This window comes from Aethalodelphis obliquidens, unplaced genomic scaffold, assembly GCF_003676395.1.
Source record: "Aethalodelphis obliquidens isolate GAN/ISIS:26980383/991018 unplaced genomic scaffold, ASM367639v1 scaffold35, whole genome shotgun sequence".
NCBI lineage: Eukaryota > Metazoa > Chordata > Mammalia > Artiodactyla > Delphinidae > Aethalodelphis > Aethalodelphis obliquidens.
The window spans coordinates 11362494-11381718 of NW_020837979.1; the positions used below are offsets into that span (position 1 = coordinate 11362494).

Consider the following 19225-nt stretch of genomic DNA (forward strand, 5'->3'; position numbering starts at 1 on the left):
AATTTTTGCTTAATCGCCAAATATTTGGGGATTTTCCAGGAATTTTAATTTCATTATGGTCAAAGAAAATACTTTGTATGGTTTTACATCTTTAAAATTTGTTAAAGTTTGTTTCATGGCCCAGAATATGGTCCATCTTAGTGAATGTTCCACATGCACTAAAAATAATGTTTATTCTGCTATAGCTGGGCAGAGTGTTCTATAAATGTGCTTTAGGCAAAGGTGGTTGGTAGTGTTGTTCAAGTCTTTCACATCCTCGATCATTTTCTGTTCTACTTGTTCTGTACATTATTGAAAGGTAAACTATTGACGTCTCCAAGTATAATTATGGATTTATCTATGTCTCCTTTTAGTTGTTTTTTCCTTTTTTAAATAAATTTATTTATTTATTTCTTGGCTGCATTGGGTCTGCTCTGCTGCACGTGGGCTTTCTGGAGTGGTGAGTGGGGGCTGCTCTTCGTTGCAGTGTGCGGGCTTCTCGTTGCAGTGGCTTCTCTTGTTGTGGAGCACAGGCTCTAGGTGCACGGGCTTCAGTAGTTGTGGCACTCAGGCTCAGTGGTAGTGGTGCACAGGCTTAGTTGCTCCACAGCACGTGGGATCTTCCTGGACCAGGGCTCAAACCCATGTCCCCTTCATTGGCAGGTGGATTTTTAACCACTGTGCCACCAGGGAAGTCCCTCCTTTTAGTTTTATTAGGTTTTTGCTTCGTACATTTTGAAGATCTGTTGTCAGGTGCATATGCATTTAGAATTGTTATCTCTTTGAGGGCAATTGACCTCTTTATCATTATGTAGTTTCTGTCTTTATCTCTGGTAATATTTCTTATTTTGAAGTCTATTTTGTCTGATATTAATACAGCCACTCCAGCTTTCTTTTGATTAATGGTATGTCTCTTTCCATCCCTCTACCCTTCTTCTCTATTCTATTCTATGTTTAAAATGGGCTTTTGGTAGACATCATATCATTGGATTTTGTTTTCTTTTGTTTTTAATCCAATATATCATCTCTGTTTTTTTTAATTTAATTTATTTTTTTATACAGCAGGTTCTTATTAGTCATCAATTTTATACACATCAGTATATACATGTCAATCCCAATTGCCCAATTCATCATCATCTGTTTTTTAATTGTTGTGTTTATACCATTTAAATTTAAAGTAATTACTGACTTGATGGGATTTATGTCTACCATTGTATTATTCATTGTCTGTCCCTTCTTTTTTGTTTGTTTGTTTTTCATTTCCCTGTTTCCTGCCTTCTTTTGAATTATTTGAACTTTTTTAGAGTTCCATTTTAATTTTTCCACTGAGTATTTGGCTGTATCTCTTTGTATTTTTGTTTGTTTGTTTGTTTTAGTGGTTATTCCAGGGTTTATTATACACATACTTAATATATGATAGATTGTCAGGTTGGATTAAAAAATACAAAAAGACCAAACTATATGCTCTCTACAAGAAATGACTTTAAATATAAAGGGAGAAAACTATGCTTTTACATTTACCCAGATATTTGCAGTTTCCTTTGCTCTTCCTTCAGTCCTCAAGTTCCAAGTTTCATTTCCCTTCAGACTTCAGCATTTCTTCTAGAGCAGTTCTGCTGGTGATAAGTCCTCTTAATTTTCCGTCATCTGAGAATGTCTTTAGTTTACCTTATTCCTGAAGGATGTTTTTCACTGGAGTTATACAAATATAATGTCAAGCAAAAAATTACAAATTGGTCCTGTTCCTATAAATTGAAAAACAAGCAAAACTAAGTAATACGTTATTTGGAGGAATGTACACATGTGGTAAAAATCTAGAGAGAAACAAAGTCATGATAAACACAAAATTCAGAATAGTGGTTAACTCTGGAGGGGAAGCGGGAGGGACCCAAGGAGGGGGTTTAAAGGTATTGAATTGTAAGTATATGGGTAGTCATTAGTGCTACATATATTTTAAAGTCACAAGTCATTATTTTTGTTACTTGTATAGTTAATATCCTGTTAGATTTCCCCATACATTTTAACCCTTTATGACCCCAGGTCACTAGTACATATGACTGTCCTTTCCCCACTGCGTTTTGGTGTGCCTTTGTTATAAATCAGGTGGCCGTTTATGTGAGAGTCTGTTCCTGGGATCTCTGTTCCGTTCCGTGGTCTGTTTATCTGCCCTGTCGTTACCACCCTGTCATGATGACTGAGCCTTTTTCCTTAATGTATTCTTACACAGAGTCTAACAGAATAATTACGGGGCTCAGAGTTCCATCTCTTCAGGGATTATATGTAGTTAGAATTCTGACACCAGATAAGTCAAGTATACTGAAGAAAGAATTCATATTTTAGGCAGAAGATTTATTTGATATTTGATATACCCCCTCCTCCTCATTGTTCTGCACTTCAGAGAGTGTTGCTACATTGGTGCTATTAACGCTCCTCACGGCTCTCATGTTCCTTTTTTCCCCAGCTAGCTTCCCCCAAACTTCCCACTCCAGCTGAAGAAAAAGATGTACTATATAAAGTCTCTGATGATGAAAAAACATTCTTTAAAGTGAATTATTAACTTGAACTCCCAGCAGATAAAACAATATTTCGTTTTGATTTGGTTCTTGCTTTCAGTTTTTCCTGTAAGTGTTGGAGTGTAATGTTTCTTTCCATTTTTATCCTTCAGTGTTGTTGGTTTTGTTTTTTTTTTAATCATGAGCACCTATTAAATTAAAACTTTTTTCTAAATTATATTTTAAAGGGCATTTTAATAAAAACAAAAGTTAAAGGTATTCTCTCGTAGAATAGAGATGAAATATAGAAAAAAATGTGATGTGTGGCTTGCAGGTTAGGGATGAATGGGAAAAGAAATTTTTATTCCAATTGGTTCTTAAGTGACTAACTGTCCAAAGTGAATTTGAAAGGTTTAAACACATCTATAGAAAATTTTTCCTCTTCGAGAAAAAAAGGAGGAAACTGATGCTTGGGGTGGAGGGAGGTTGAGGGGAGCAAGACCCTGGTACCAAGTTCACAGAAGCCTCAGTTCTTCTTTTAAAGTCATAAGCCAAAAGCTACTTATAAGGACACGTCTTTTTTCTTTTTGGCCATACGGCACGTGGGATCTTAGTTCCCCGACCAGGGATCAAACCCGCGCCCTCTGCATTGGAGGTGCGGAGTCTTAACCACCGGACCGCCAGCGAAGTCCACTTCTATTTCTTCTTCTTCTTTTTTTTTTTTTTTTTTAGGACACATCTTTTTTCTTCTAAATATACAGCTGTGTAGAAGGACAGCTATCTCTGGTAATCTTAGAGTCATCATAACATATATTGCATTTACTAAGAGAAATATTTTGCCCCAACATCTAGTTGAGGGAAAAATCAGTGAAGACAGCTTCATAAAACAGAAATGGCATAGGTTTTTTTCTAGGATGGTTGTACTAGATAACAGTTCTTTATTATTCATAAACAATAGATTCATGATTATCGTAATTAATGATAAATTCATAAAATATGCTTACATTTATTAGATGCTTCCTAGCTACCAGAAGTCATGCCAAGTTCCTTATGTAATTATGTCATTGAACCATCTCAGCACTGGGAGTAAGTATTATTTTTACCCCAACTTTACGGACAATGAAGTCAACACTTGGCTTAAAGACGTTAAAAAACTTGTCCGAGCTTCTGGCTTCAGCAGCCTGACCTCAGGCATCATGTGCTTTTCCATTATGTCTCTGAGATTCACTTTCAGCTTTTCTGCGTCACTAAAATCCTCCAATTTTTGCGAACAGTAGTTGATCCTAATATTAAATCCTATTCTGTATTTCAGTATCTTGTTTCATTATATAAAGCTTTAAAAGCAACTATTTGACACTTGAACTGGAGCTAGTGAAAGAAATGAACGGAGTCAGCATTCTTTTTGCAAATTCTGCTCATCACTAAATGGTGGTCCATTCTTTTAATATAGCAAAAATACGTAGAAATGTTTTGCTTATTATTATTATTTTTTTTTGGTTTGTTTTGCTTATTATAAACAAATGTGGCAGCAGTCCACCTGTTGGAGGAGTCCACATTTGTAGGGACCACGGGAAAGCAGCCACTACTTGTAAGAACAAGAGTGATGGCAGAGTTTTCTAACAGATAACTCACATCATCTTGAATAATCTATTGGTAATGCATTTAAAAAAGAGAATTAAGCCAAAGCCTAATTTTCATCAGCCCATTCGACGTAAAACCATCCAAGCACCTCTCTCTCCCAGCAGTCCTTCTCCCTGGACCACCCCATCCTCAGTGAGCGCCCCCTCTGCCCTGCAGGAGCTGCCTCATGAGCGTGGAGCCCGCCATCAGCACCCGACACCTCCCTTACCAGAGCTTCCAGCTCTTCGGCTTCGACTTCATGGTGGATGAGGAGATGAAGGTCTGGCTCATTGAAGTCAACGGCGCCCCTGCTTGTGCTCAGTAAGCCCGAACACCACTGGGTTTTTGTCTGTTTGTTTGCTTTTATCTACAATGAGGTTTACTGCATTTCATGCAGTTTGAAGTCCGTGCAGCAAAGGAGACTAGCACGATTTTTAATGCATTTAAAAATAAGGGCTTCCCTGGTGGCACAGTGGTTGAGAGTCCGCCTGCCGGTGCAGGGGACACAGGTTCGTGCCCCGGTCCAGGAAGATCCCACATGCCGCGGAGCAACTAAGCCCGTGAGTCATGGCCGCTGAGCCTGCGCGTCCGGAGCCTGTGCTCCGCAACAGGAGAGGCCACAGCAGTGAGAGGCCCACGTACTGCAAATAAATAAATAAATAAATAAATTTTAAAAAATTAAATTAAATTAAAAACGTGGGGTGGGAGGCAAATACACAAAGTCCTAGTCTCCTTGAGTCCCTGGAAGAGAAGGGTTTGGGTTAAAACGCGTGGGAAGTTAGTTCTGCAGGGGGAGTAGTCTGTCTTGGCAAGGTGGTGAGCTCCTGTTACCTGGGTGTCCAACCACTGACCCTTTGAGTGCCGTCAAGGAGGATGTACCAGCGACGGGAGGGCTTTGGGAGGACCCCGGCCAGCAGGGGGCTTTGCTGAGTCATTTCTTATCCCTTTTCCTCCCTGTATATGTTGAGCAGTTAGCACCTGTGGGTGGTGGATGCCGTGAGAGTTCTAAACAAAGCTAGTAATACCAGCAGCGACCCTGTCCCGTGACAAGGTGATGAGTCAGCCGCGTCCTGTGAGTCAGGGAGAAAGTGATGACCAAGCAGTTCAGAGGCTCCCTGGGCAGGAAGTGGTCTGAGAAGGTACCATGGACATCGTGGAGCTGAGGCTGGGGTGTAAGAGGAGAGTGTCATGTGTGCTAAGGGGGCGGGAACCCAGAATCCAGTGGGACCTTGCTCTGGGCCAGGCTCTAGGGGAGATGCACAGATGAACAGACCCTGCCCTCGGGGAACTTCTGTTCCTCCTGGGAGGAGCCTGGCTGCAGCGTGGCATGAGTGTCGGGGGTGAGGAAAGTTGAGGGTGAAAAGGTGAGTTGGGGCCCCACTGTGGGAGGCCTTACGTGTAAGGGAGTCATTTGGACTTCATCCTCAAAGGCTGTTGGTTCCTCTGAGGATCCACATTCATTAGTGTCAAGACCCTTTCACGGTTCCCCACGTCCACATCTTGGAGAAATTGAGGTGTGATGTTCCGACGGCGTAGGAAAAAGCCCTGCACCTCCAAGGGGCAGCGTTAACACATAAGCAGTTCTCTCATTTGCCACCTGCTTCGTGGCTGTGACCTGGCAGCTGGGATTCCGTCTCATTCATCCTTGCCTGCCACTAATGAATACCTGTTAGATACCCCTAACCCGCCAGGCCCCGGACTGGGCTCTGGGTCACAGTCGTGAGCAGAGAGACCCGGGCCCCGCCCTCAGTGGAGGGAGACTGGGCGAGACAAAGGACAAGACAAATATAGATTACAAACTGGGACACACCCTTTCATAGGGTAAGAGATGTTAGAAGGTAATATAATTGAGCAAAAAGTCCCCCTGGGAGGTGATGTTTGGAACCGAGATCTGAAGGAGAAAGGAAAGTTAAGGAGACCAGGGGTGGAGGAGAGCAGAATGTTTCACATCCTCCCTTCCCCAGGTCCACAGGGGTGTCCATCTTCTCCCGTCCTTCCTGTCAGAGGTTTGTCCCTTCCTTGTGCTCTGGACCCGATCCCCTCCCTCCAGGCAAGAGGGCGGGTTGAGGATGCCTCCCTCATCTGCTTTCTCCCTTTTGGCTACCTCGTTCCCACCAGCCTGTGGCGCTCAGCACATTTCCCCAGCAATTAGGAAAAGCCCTCCTCCGAAGCCCTGCCCTGCTGCCGGGACCACCCCCTCCCTGCTCCCTCCACAGCCACACTTCTGGAGAAGCCACACGTGCACACGCTGTCTCCTTGTCCTCAGTCCGCATCCACGCTCTGGTCCACTCCGGGCTGCCTCGCATCCCGGCTGCTGCACAGAAACTGTTCTTTCCAGGTCCCCAGCCAAGCCCATATTGCACTCCAGGATTTTAAAACCAGCAAATGATGTCGCAGCCCGGAGTTGCAGACCAGTATCTGCACCTGTCTTCCCGGCGTCCTGCAAGGATGTGTGTGGATGTCCAGTAGGCGCCCCACCCGGCCAGAGTCGCCCATCTCACTGAATGTCCAGCCCCCCCCCGCCGCCCCCTGCTTTCCAGGTGACTGAGACCCTGCCCCTGCCTTTCCATTACCCTCAGGTTCTGTCCATCGGGGCCTGGTCAGTTCTGCTTCCAGCCTCGCCAGCCCTCTGCTCCCCCCGCCCACTGCCCTTGTTCTCCCAAACATCGTCCTCCAGCTTTGCTTTTGCAGAGAGCCTGCTAACTGGGTCTGTGCTCTTGCCCCAGTGGAGTCCGTTGTCCCCTGAGCAGCCAGAAACCAGGCCCTGCTGTTCTCTAGCCTTCCCCCTGCGCCTGGGACCGAAACCCGACTCCCCTCCACCTGCAGGGCTACTGCCCCGCCTACCTCTCCAGCCTCACCCAGAGCATCGTTTCCCTGATGACGCTTACCTGCTGCGGGGCCTTTGGCTTGCTCTTACTCTACCCCCCCCAGCCCAGTCTTACCAAGGCTGCTCCTAGTCTGTCAAAATGGCATCTCCAGGAAGCCGCCCCTGAATAATCCCATCTTTTTTAAAAAATTCATTTTATTGACGTATAGTTGATTTACAGCGTTGTGTTCATTTCTGCTGTGCAGCAGAGTGATTCAGTGATACATATATAGACATTCTTTTTCATAGTCTTTTCCATTCTGGTTTATCCCAGGATATTGAATAGAGTTCCCTGTGCTCTACAGTAGGACCTTGTTGTTTATGCATTCTGTATATACCAGTTTGCATCTGCTCACCCCAAACTCCCAATCCATCCCTCCCTCCCCCCTCCCCTTGGCAACCACAAGTCTGGAACAGTCCTATCTTTGATTTTCTCCAGCCAGAGCCTTGGTAGTTTACTTCATTACACTAACTGCTGTCAAATCAACCCATTTTTGTTTTCTTTACGGAATGTATGCACCGTGAGGGCAGTAGCCTTGTTTTTCTTGTTCTCCTTGGAGTCCCAGCACCTGGCACCGTGCCTCGCACATCCTAGTCTGCAAATAGTAGTTGGGTGGATATAGTGTGTGTTACTGGTTAACACTCTTACTCACCTGAGTCAGTAATTGCTTAGGTTTTATTTACATAGAGACATCTTTCTATCTTCCTAATACTCCCTAATGACATTGGTGCTTCAATGCATAGAATTTCTTTATCATTAGGCCCAAACTTACGCATCAGCCGGGATGGGGTGTCAGGGAGCAGGGAGGTTCTGTTTGCGCACTGTGAAGAGCTTTGGGAATGTTTAAATGGCAGCTTTAAGTGTTTAAAGACAAGGATGCCATCATGTCTTGATGGTGAGTCAAGGACAGAATCTAAAATGCAGTCAGGCATTCAAGTATACAAGGTAAGAAAGTCATAAAATAACCCCACTGTCTTGTGGGCAAAAGTGATTCTGTTTCAGTTTATTCCTGAAGCTTATGAGCTGTTCACTAAGTGTTTCTTCTCCAGGGTAGCTCTTTGATTCCAAGTGTAAATTATCCTAGGTCAAGATACAGATAATCTGGTGCAGGCCCTCATAACTGAACGCTTTCCGTAGACGTTGGACCCTTTATTTACCGTTGGTCTTAAGGGCTTTGGCTCAAGGGTGGACCTCCAGTCTCTGGATTGGAAGAGGTGAATCTGCCTCTTTTGTTCCGCGTAAGGATTGAAGGCTAGGGAGGGCAGAGAAACGGCAACTTCTTAGTTCATTTGGAGTGTCGAGTAGTGGCTTTGACCTCTTTCCCCAACAGGAGCACCCCCCAACCTGGTGGAAACTCACCTGCTCTCTGAGGTGCCTTGCAGGATCAGGTCATGCTGGGCCCCAACAGAGGCCTCTGGTGATAAACCCCTGGGCATCAGGGTTCACTGGCTTCTCTGGGCTCCATCTCACCAGCTCCCACACAGCCACTCAATGTCTGTTGGATTCCCTTCGTTCAGAGTCCTGATGCGAGCAGTGGGGTCCAGGGAAACAGTGGGGATTTTAGGAACATGTAAAAATGAGCGTCCTCAAGGAGTCGACTGGAGGAGGGAGACAGACACTGCCCAGTTAATTATTATATGAATCATACTGTGTTACAGTTGCTGTAATAGAAAAGAAACAGATTCCATCTTTTTATTTTTTGGCCAAGCCAAAAATTGTGGGATCTTAGTTCCCTGACCAGGGATTGAACCCGGGCCCTCGGCAGTGAAAGCGTGGAGTCCCAACCACTGGACCACTGGGAATGTCCCTCAGATTCTATCTTTTAGGTTCATGATTTTGAGTGGGGAGTGTTCTTGGGTCCTTGCTTCCAAAAGGACGAACAGCGGGGAGAGGGTCAATGGAGATGGTGACATGATGGCGTAGTCCAAGGGAAGTCTTTTTTTTTTTTATTTTTTTTAATTTTTGGCTGCATTGGGTCTTCGTTGCGGTGCGCAGGCTTCTCATCGCAGTGGCTTCTCTTGTTGTGGAGCGCGGGCTCTAGGTGCGTGGGCTTCAGTAGTTGTAGCACGCGGGCTCAGTAGTTGTGGCTCGCGGGCTCTAGAGCGCAGGCTCAGTAGTTGTGGCACACGGGCTTAGTTGCTCCGTGGCGTGTGGGATCCTCCCGGACCAGGGCTCGAACCCGTGTCCCCTGCATTGGCAGGCGGATTCTTAACCACTGCGCCACCAAGGAAGTCCCGGGAAGCCTTTGTTCAGGAACCACAGTTTCCATTGTCGTGTACATGTTAAAATAGGACTTACTCATCTTGCTGTATGAAAACCAGCAGGATGTTCAAAGGCCCACTCTTGCCTGTATGTCAGGTACTTCCTACACCAGAAATAGCGAAGATATGAGTTGACCAGGTTGAAGCTGTGTCCTCCCCTCCCCCAGTATCCCCCCCCAATATCCCCTCCCCCAGTATCCCCTCCCCCCAGTATCCCCTTTGGAAAATGCCTTCCCGAGGTAGCTAATGACAAGCATCACGAAACACCAAACACGGTGTATTTTGATGGTTGTGGCTCTTGGGGACTTGCCGAGTCCCAAGTTTAGCAGCCGCTATCACTCCCTTGCTGGCCCCCTGGTCACTCTCCCTTCAGAAGTGGGAGGTTGAGTGGTGCGGCCACACCAGTCTGTTGAAAATGGGACTTGATTCATAGACAGAAGGGGCAGAGGCTGGGGAGAGGGGAGAGCGGGAAGAGCAGACATCCAGCAGGAAAGATGAAGGTTAGCTGGCAGTTAGGACTTCCTGAGATAGACAACGGAAGCATGGCTTTGCGTGAGCTTTCTTCCCAGAGGACCTTACCAGAGGTTAGAGCATACAGGTTCCAGCTGCAAGGGCAGTAGAAGGGGCTGGGAGGGGCGGGAGAAAGTCTCTGTGATGGGGTGGATGATAGCAGAGATTTGCCATGGCATCAGGAGGGATGGGAATTCGCTTGTGAAGATTTCCTACCTGGTGGAGGTTGGGACATAGCATCTTCCGGAAACCAGGGCAGTAAAGACCTCTGTTCCTCCAGGTCGAGCTGGCCTGGGCTCCTACCCTTGGCTGCAGCCACCTGGATTCCAGATGTGTCTTGAGTGAGTTGGGAAGGCACGTCAGGCCTGGAGCGCCATCCCAAATGTGGGTTTTCTCTTTGGACCATATGTCTCTGGTTTTCCCCTGTGTTAGAGACGGTCCTCCGAGAGCTGGCTCTGGGGCCTCATGTGCTGCCGTGTGAAACGGGCGAAAATCCTATAGGCAATAAGTGAGTGGGGAGCTCGAGGGCCTCATCGCTTCTCTGAAGAGGCTGGATGGGAGGTTTTCCTCCTTAGCTTTTCTGCTATGGTGGTTCCAGACCCCTGCACGTGGCCTCAGAACCCTGCACGGCTTGGCCCCTGCCTTGTCCCTAGCCTTGCACTGCAGTGGTCCAGTTCCCCAGATGCCCTGAGTTCTCTCTCCTCAGTGGGTACCACTCCTTCCATTTGCACTGCCCCTCTTCTCTCTTGCCCAAGTCTCTCTTTCTCCCTCCCCTCCTTTCTCTCCGCATCTCTCCCTCATTCTTTGTGTCTGGCTCCCCCTCCCTCATCCTGTTTCCCATCCCATCATCCGTTCTCTGTCCGACATGATTCCCTCTCTGGGTCTCAGCTGAGCTGTCACTCCGGGGAGTCTTTCCTAAAGGCCCCGCAGCCACACTGCGTGGGCACTTTCCCTGGGGAGAGCCTGCGCCTCCAGGTGTCCCCCACCCCGAGACAGGCAAGACGGCCCCTGTTCTCTTTGGAATTGCCTGTGTTCCCTGCAGTTCAAGTCAGAGCAGGAGTCGTCTTGTCTGTTCACCTGCAAGACCTTCCAGAAATATCTGTCGAGTGGCTGCTTTCTCTTCCTGCAGTACCTCCTGCAGGATCTGCATGGTCAGCAGACACTAGTCTTAGAAACGTGAGGTGGAATTTCTAGGGCGGATCCTGGTGAAAAAAGCGTTGACTTTTCGCTCGCACTTTGATGAGCGTCCTCAGTAACAGCTCTTTGAACCCGTTGCAGGAAGCTCTATGCGGAGCTGTGCCAGGGCATTGTGGACATAGCCATCGCCAGCCTCTTCCCGCCCCCCGGCTCGGGGCAGCAGCCGCCCCAGCCAGCCGCCTTCATCAAGCTGTGACCGAGGGAGGCGCTCGAAGCTGCCTCGGAAGAAGCACGAGGGGGCGCTGCCCCGGGGGAAGGAGAAGTGTCCGAGTTGCTCGTCATCAAGCCAAACAGGAGGAGGAGAGACAACCCGCAGAGATGTGCTGGAAGAAGAAAAGGCAGCTTCCCCGAGGAGTGGTCGTTTGCCCAGGGGTTCCCAGGTGGAGCTCTTGGCACTGCTACTGAGATTCGAAAACTGCAGCAAATTTCGCCAATGGGAGAGCAGGCTATTCCTCTGAGGGGCAAAACACAGGGATGTGCTTAACGTTCTCATCCTTTGAAAAATCTGATTTTTATCCTAAGGTAGTGCTGTGAGCAGCGCCTTTCCTGCCCAGGGTGGCAGCCGTTGGATCTGGTTGGTGTCTGTCCACCTGCTGCATTAGTGCCTTAGCTCTGTGCCCAGCTACAGCCTCCTGTCTGGGGCAGGGGCGGGATGCGAGAGCACTTGGGAGGTTGCCAAGGGTGTCCCCCGCTAGTCCCACGGGCATCTGCACAAGCGCGCACCGACTGTCCTGGGTGCTGGGCTCTGCGGACGCTGCCTTGCCATCAGGGGGCTTGCTCTTCTTGGTCCTGATGGCATCTGGCTGGTCACTGGCCAGGGATGGCGTGGGCTGGGCACCAAACAGCAAACGCTGCTCTCAGCCTGCTCTCTGCATGTTTTAGAAACCAAGCAGCAAGTTTGCTGCAAACCCGTAAGCATCCAATAAGCATGAGAGAGGAAACAACACAAGTCCTGCTTTACTTAATAGTTGCGTGGCGGGGAGTCTTTGAAATATGATTCTCAGTTCTCTTTGTTTTAACCAGAATTCTACATGCCCTTTGGCCAAGTTCCCTTTCGTTCTGTTTTTTTTGGGGGGATTTAACTTTTGTAAAAACCCTTCTAGGGGTCGGGAGAGGGTAGAATTCCCCCCCTCCACCCCAGGGGGCTCCTCCCCACTTTGTTTTTCTTGCTCTTCTAGCACCTTCTGTGGGAGCTGGACAGGCAGGTTTTGTTCCAGGGAAGATTCTCCGTCTGCTGCGCCTCTCGACATCACGGAGAGGCTCTGAATCAGTGTGTGTCTCGCCTGAGTGGGAGAGTCTCTTAAAATGGGCAAGATGGGGTTTCAGAGCCGCGCTCAGCATCTCTTAAGTCAGCAGAGGTTAACGGTGTCCCGTTAGATGTAGTTTCTACTCACAGGATGGACGAATTTTCTGCAGACTTTCCAGGAGGCCAAGTCACTAGCGAGAGGAAGCCCCATATGCCATCTGTGTCCACCGTAAGATGAGTGAACGGTGCGCTGGGAATCAGAGCAGACCCACTGAACCGGCTCCCTCCTCCCCAGGGCGCAGCGGGGTCTTCCCTCTGGCACGTGTGTGCTCTGTTATTCGTCTCTACTTGGCACAAGAAAACAGTTCTGCAGCCAGGGGAGACTTTTTTTTTTACAAAGAGAAGAAACAGCAACACCTCAAACATGATGAGATGTGGGAGCTTAACAGTGAAAAAAGGAATCATGATGGAAATGATTCAATGGCTGCAGCAGTGTGTGTGGGATGTGAAAGTGTTATGTCCGGGCTGAAGTGGAGGAAGGGCCAGCTGGCTCGGCCCTCCCGGGTGTTTGGAATTACAAAATAAACGTGCGGGCGGTTACCCAGAATATATAGATAATGAAGTTTCCATCCAGAGCGAAATAAGACAGTGTTAAGGGAACTGTGGAGGCCCAGCACAGCTGATGGGTTAGTGCTGGGGGCTTCTGAGCAGATCGTGGTGAGGTGCACACCTACGTAGAAAGTGTAGGGTGATGGGGAAAGCGTGGAGGTTTTTGTAGTGCTGTCACATGCGAACGCAGATTTGTAATGATCCTTTGGACCTGAACTGCAGGGACGTTTGAGAACTTTCTCTTACCGTGTCTCTTACTGGTGACAGAGGTAAGAATCCAGGTGTAGGAAGTCTGTGGAATTTGATGGATTTTCTAAGAAACCTGAATCAATAGCAATATATGTGAGGGAAGGAAGACTTTAAAGAGAAAATTCTGCTTCATTCCTCGCGTGGTTTCGAATAAGTATCTATTTTATGCATTTATTTCTGACCAGGTGGAATGGCTGGCTCAGAGCTCTTCCATATCCTTCCACGATATCCTTGACACAGGTGGTCATGCCTCGCCCGCAGTCAGTCTTCATACCTGTGGTCTGTGTTCGTGTGTCCAGTTGCTGGGGAAGGAGGTGGTGTTTTGTGGAGGCGTTGATTCTGATCTTGACTCTGTCATTGGCTGCACGGCATCAGAGGAGCCCGTGAACCTCTCTGTGCCTTAGTTTCTTATCTCATGGAAGAGCTTGTTGCCTGACCCAGGGACTACTTCAAGGGCATTTAGTGAGGACACATGAGATTAGGAAGGCTGGAGAACCTCCAGCACCAAGGTTCTCAATGCTGGCTGTTTGCTGGAATCACTTGGGAAGCTTTTAAAGAATGTCGGTGTCCACACCTTCCCCCTCCCTCACCCCTGACCGATTAAGTCAGAACCTCAGGCATCAGCTTGCTTTGAGATGCCTTGAACCACTGACTGAGAAGGAAGGACAAACACATTATTACCTTGGAAGAATCAGATAAGGTTTAGGGCTTTAAAAAAAATTCCTTCTAGAAGGCTAGGCGTTCCTTTAAGAATGACCGGATGCTGACGTGATACAGCGAGTGCCGTCCAAGCAGGTTTTCCTTTGCTCCCCGTCACAGCCTTTGGAAGCTCAGCTGTGCTTTCATCTACTTAAACAGTTTGTGAAGCCTTGTCAGCAAATATAAACAGATATGAATTTATAAATCTGCTAAATAAGTGTTAAGATTATAAACAAATAATGGAGAGAAAAATCCCCTTCCCTCCCTCTGGACTCCCGTGGTAACTATAGACTCCACTTCCCCAGGACGTGGAAGTGCCTCGGTGTCTGTCTGTTGCAGTGGAGCGGGTGCTGGTGGACTTACCAGCTGACGTGATGTGTCACGAGTGCCTCAGGGTGATCATCCCAAACTGGGGACATCTGGTAGTGCTGGAAATGGATGGGATCCGCGGGACCCGCAAGCAGCAGCGATGCTACAGAGGGTGTTGCCATTAAGAATTGAGGTCGTGTCAAGCAGGGGTACGTCCAGCCCTGCTGTGGGTGGTGGGGACTCTGCCAGAGCAGACTAGATGCCAGAGTGGGTCCCCACAGCACATGGGTGCCACGGAGAAAACTCTCTCTGATCCTGGACACAGAATATGTACCTAAGAGGAAATGACTCCTGACACAAGGCGATTTTATGAATGTTTAAAATGCCTGGAGCATTAAAGGAATCATATTTCAAGCATTTCTCTGCCCTTTGGTTCTGTCATATTATTGCGAGTGTTGACTGTCCTAGGATATCACTGGTTATTTGAATGCGTGATTCTGTTACCCAGAGGTAGGCATACTTGTTCTATAAAGGGCCAGGTAGTAAATATTCTAGGCTTTGCAAGCCAAACTGGTTCTCCTTTGCATATTCTTCTTTTTTTTCCCCAACTCTTAAAAAATATTAAAACAGAGCCAAAAAAAACTTAGCACACAGGCCATACAAAAACAAGCATATATGCGGCCATTGTTTGCTGACCCCAGAATGCTACTCAATACGTAAGCCAACAGATTGGCCTTTGAAACTGTGATGAGCTGCTCCAGGGTGAAGCATTGAAACAGTTTCAGCTGCCAAAATGCAGCCCATCATGTCTCACATGTCATGTGTATTGTCTGAATCATGCTGCAGGTTGTGAGGTGACACCCCTGGTTGTGAAGGAGTTATGTGTGCTTTAAACATGGAGGTAGAGGGGCTTCTGAAGTGAGGTTCCTTCCCCAAATAGCTAGAAGTTCAAGAAGTCCTTACTAAGACTTCACTAAGGACTTCTGTGTAAGTCCCCATCTTAGGGCTTATTTTATGTGACCTGTCTCAGAGTGTGCCCAGTGTGAGCAGCCTTTTCCCCTAGGTGCACTTGTTAAAAATAATCAGCAGCCGTTGTTTAACATCTCAACTTCCTGAGATGGCTTTAGCAGCTGGAACAGAGAAGCCACTGACCAAAAAATTTAGAAGGGAAAGATGGGGAATGAGATGTCCATAAAACGTTTTGAAAAGTTTCAACATATTCCTAAAAATATGGAAGGCCACACATAGGTGTAGGGCTGTGTCCATGCCCAGGGGAGACCTGAATTCCCTCGGCTTTCACCTCTGTCTGACTAGGAGGATCTGCACAAGCAGGACGTGCAGACTAAGGCAGAGCTGTAAACTAAAAGGAGACAGAACGATGTGTCACCAGAGAGACAATATCATTAAAGAGAGAAATTGTTTTTTAAATAGAACAAAGAAATTTTGGCATTGAAAAGTATGATCATGCGAATGAAAAATTCAGTAGAGGTGTTCAGTAGAGGTGTCCAAAAGCAGGTTTGAGCTGGCAAAAGAAGGAATCAGTGAATCTGAATTCAGTTGAGATCATCCAGTCTGAGGAACAGAAAGAAAAATGAATGAATAAAAAAATGAACAGAACTCCAGAAACATGTATGTGCGCCAACATATACGTAACAGGAATCCTAAAAGAAAGGAGGGAGAGAGAAGGGGGCAGAAAACAAATTGGAAGGAGCAGTGGTCAAAAACTTTCCCACTTTGAGGAAAACCATTAAAATGCATCCAAGAGGTTCAATAAACTAAGTAGGATACATTCAAAGAGATCCGCTCCAAGACACATTAACCACTAAGAAAATAACTTTAAATATATAGTAAAAAGGACAAGGGAACTAAAATGTTACACTAGAAAATATATATTTAACAAGAAAAGGCAGTAGTGAAGGGATGAGGAGGTAATAAGGCATTTACAAAGCCAATAGCACAAAGCAGACACAAATCCTACCTTATCAGTAATTTCATTTAAATGTAAATGAGTTAAACACGCCAATCAAAAGGCAGAGATTGGCAACGTGGATCAAAAAAAAAACATGATCAAACTCTGCTATCTACAAGAGACACGCTTTGATTCAAAGCCACAAACAGGTGAAAGTAAAAGGATGGGAAAAAATATACCATGCAAGCAGTAACTCAAAGAGAGCTTAGGTGGCCATACTACTATTAGACAAAATAGACTTGAAGGAAAAAAAATTATTACAGGCAGAGAAAGACACTTTATAATGATAAAAAGATCAATCCATCAGGAGATATAACAATTATAAACAAATGCACCTAGCAACAGAATCCCAAGATACATGAAGCAAAAACTGGCAGAACTAAAGAGAGAAATAGTAAATTCAACAGTAATAATTGGAGCTCTCAATTTTCCATTTTCAATAATGGATAGATGATCAACAAGAACATAGAAAACACTGTAAACCAACCAGATCTAACAAATATCTATAGAACACTCCACCCAACAATAGCAAAATATACATTTTCCTGAAGTGCACATGGAACTTTCTCAGGAATAAACCATATGCTACACCATAAAGCCTCAATGAATTAAAAATGATTGGAATCAAACTACGTATGTTCTGTGAACACAAATAAAACAAGAAATCATTAACAAATCTGGGAAAATCACAAGTGTGTGGAAGTTAAAAATGCCAAAGGAAAGAAGTCACAGGGAAATTAGAAAGTACTTTGAGAGAGATGAAAATGAAAACACAACAGGGCTTCCCTGGTGGCACAGTGGTTAAGAATCCATCTGCCAATGCAGGGGACACAGGTTTGAGCCCTGGTCTGGAAAGATCCCACATGCCGTAGAGCAACTAAGCCCATGCACCACAACTACTGAGCCTGCGTTCTAGAGCCTGCAACCCATAACTACTGAGCCCGCGTGCTGCAACTACTAAAGCCCGTGTGCCTAGAGCCCGTGCTCTGCAACAAGAGAAGACACTGCAATGAGAAGCCCGCCCACTGCAATGAAGAGTAGCCCCCGCTCACCGCAACTAGAGAAAGCCTGCGTGCAGCAACGAAGACCTAACACAGCCAATAAATAAATAAACAAAAAAGAAAGAAAACACAACTTACCAAAATTAACGGAAAGCAGTTAAAGCCATGCCTAAAGGAAAACTTATATCTTTAAATGACTATATTGTGAAAAGATCTCAAATCAGTAACCTAACCTTCCACCTTAAGAAACTAGAAAAAGAAGAACAAGCTAAATCCAAAGTAAGTAGAAAGAAATAATACAGATTAGAGTGGAAATAAATGAAGTAGAGAATAGAAAAACAATAGATAAGATTAATGAGACCAAAAGTTGGCGCTTTGAAAGATCAACAAAATTGACTAACCTTTAGCTAGACTGACCAAGAAAAAATAAGGAATGAAAGAGGGACATTACTACAGCACAAATACAAAGGATTATGGGGGAACCTGATGAACGATAATATGCCAACAAGTTAGATAACTTATATGAAATGGGCACATTCCTAGAAAGACACAAAACTGATGAAACTAACTCAAGAAGATAAATTCTGAAGAGACCTAACAGGAGATTGAATTAATAATAAATAATATTTTCACAGGGAAAAGCCCAGGACCAGATAGCTTCACTGGTAAATTCTACCAAATGTTTAAAGAGGAATTAACACCAGTCGTTCACAAACTCTTCCAAAATATAGAAGAGGAGGGGACACCTTCCAACTCATCCTATAAGGTCACTATTAATACTTTAATACCAAAACCAGACAAAGACATCACAAGAAAAGCAAGCAACAGACCAATATCTCTTAGGAATAGAAATGAAAAAATCTTTAACAAAATACTAACAAACCAAATCCAGCAACATATAAAAAGAATTATAGATCTTCCTTTACTTACGATGGGTTATGTCCCAGTAAACCCACTGTAAGTTGAAAATACCATAAGTCAAAAATGCATTTAATACACCTTACCTAGCAAACATCATAGCTTAGCCTAGTCTACTTTAAATGCACTCAGAACACTTACATTGGCCTACAGTTGGGCAAAATCATCTAACACAAAGCCTATTTTATAATAAAGTGCTGACTGTCTCATGTAATTTATTCAATACTGTAGTGAGAGTGAAACATGGAATGGCTGTCTGGGTATGGAATGGTTATAAGAGTATTGGTTGTTTATCCTTGTGATCGCTTGGCTGACTGAGAGCTTCAGCTCACTACTGCTCCCCGGTATCATGAGCAACTACCATACTTCATATCTCTATCCCGAGAAAAGATCAAAATTCAAAATTTGAAGTAAGTTTTCTAATGAATGTGTATCGTTTTGCACCACTGTAAAGTTGAAAAATCATAAGTCGAACCATTGTAAGTTGGGGACTGTCTGTATATACTATTGTATACACCATGATCAAGTAGGATCTATCCTAAAAAGTCTACATTCATTTAACACACAAAATTCAATCAATATAATCATTTTTTATGGAACAAAAAATGATCATATCAATATACACAGAAAAAGCATTTGACAAAACAACACTTTCTTTGTAAAAAAAACTAGGAATGAAATGGGAACTTCCTCAATTTGATAAAAGGCATCTTTGGAAAAACCCACAGCCTACATCATATTTAGTGGTGGAAGACTGAAAGCTTTCTCCCTAAAATCAAGCATAAAACAAAGATCTAATCTTGCCACTTCTATTCAACATTGGATTAAGGGTTCAAAAGGAAGGGAGGAAGGAAAGAAGGAAGGGCATCTAGATTGGAAAGGAAGAAATATAACTATCTCTTTTTGCATATGACAAGACCTAACATACAGAAAATCCTAAGAAATCCACAAAACCTATTAGATCTAATAAATGAGTTCACACAAGATTGCCAGAAACAAGATCAATATACAAAACTCAATTGTATTTCTAGACCCTACAAATGAGCAATTTGAAAGTTAAATGAAGAAAACAATTCCATTTACATCAACATCAAAAAGGTTTAAATACTTAGGAGTAAATTCAACAAAAGACGTTCATTTGTACACCAAAAACTACAAAACATCTTTGAAAGAAATTAACACCCAAATAAATGGCAAGACATCCCATGTTCATAGGTTGGAAGATAATTATTGTTAAGATGAATATAGACCCTAGATTGATGTACAGATTGAATATAATCCCTATCAAATAGCTCAGCT

The 19225-nt window shown here is 45.0% G+C and overlaps 1 protein-coding gene across 4 annotated transcripts in view; it reads left to right on the top strand.

Annotated features, from left to right (window-relative positions):
* Window positions 1–14457, top strand: part of TTL (tubulin tyrosine ligase) — a 36359-nt gene extending 21902 nt beyond the window's left edge. For 3 of the 4 annotated variants that reach the window (XM_027129054.1, XM_027129056.1, XM_027129055.1), the window contains 2 exons: window positions 4269–4412; window positions 11008–14457. In XM_027129054.1, coding sequence (XP_026984855.1) covers window positions 4269–4412; window positions 11008–11122 — 259 coding nt within the window. In that variant the 3' untranslated portion in view covers window positions 11123–14457. Of the gene's footprint in view, window positions 1–3484; window positions 3558–4268; window positions 4413–11007 lie in introns of those variants that run through there. The other variant, XM_027129057.1, reaches the window with a different exon arrangement.
* The last annotated feature ends 4768 nt before the right edge of the window (window positions 14458–19225 follow it).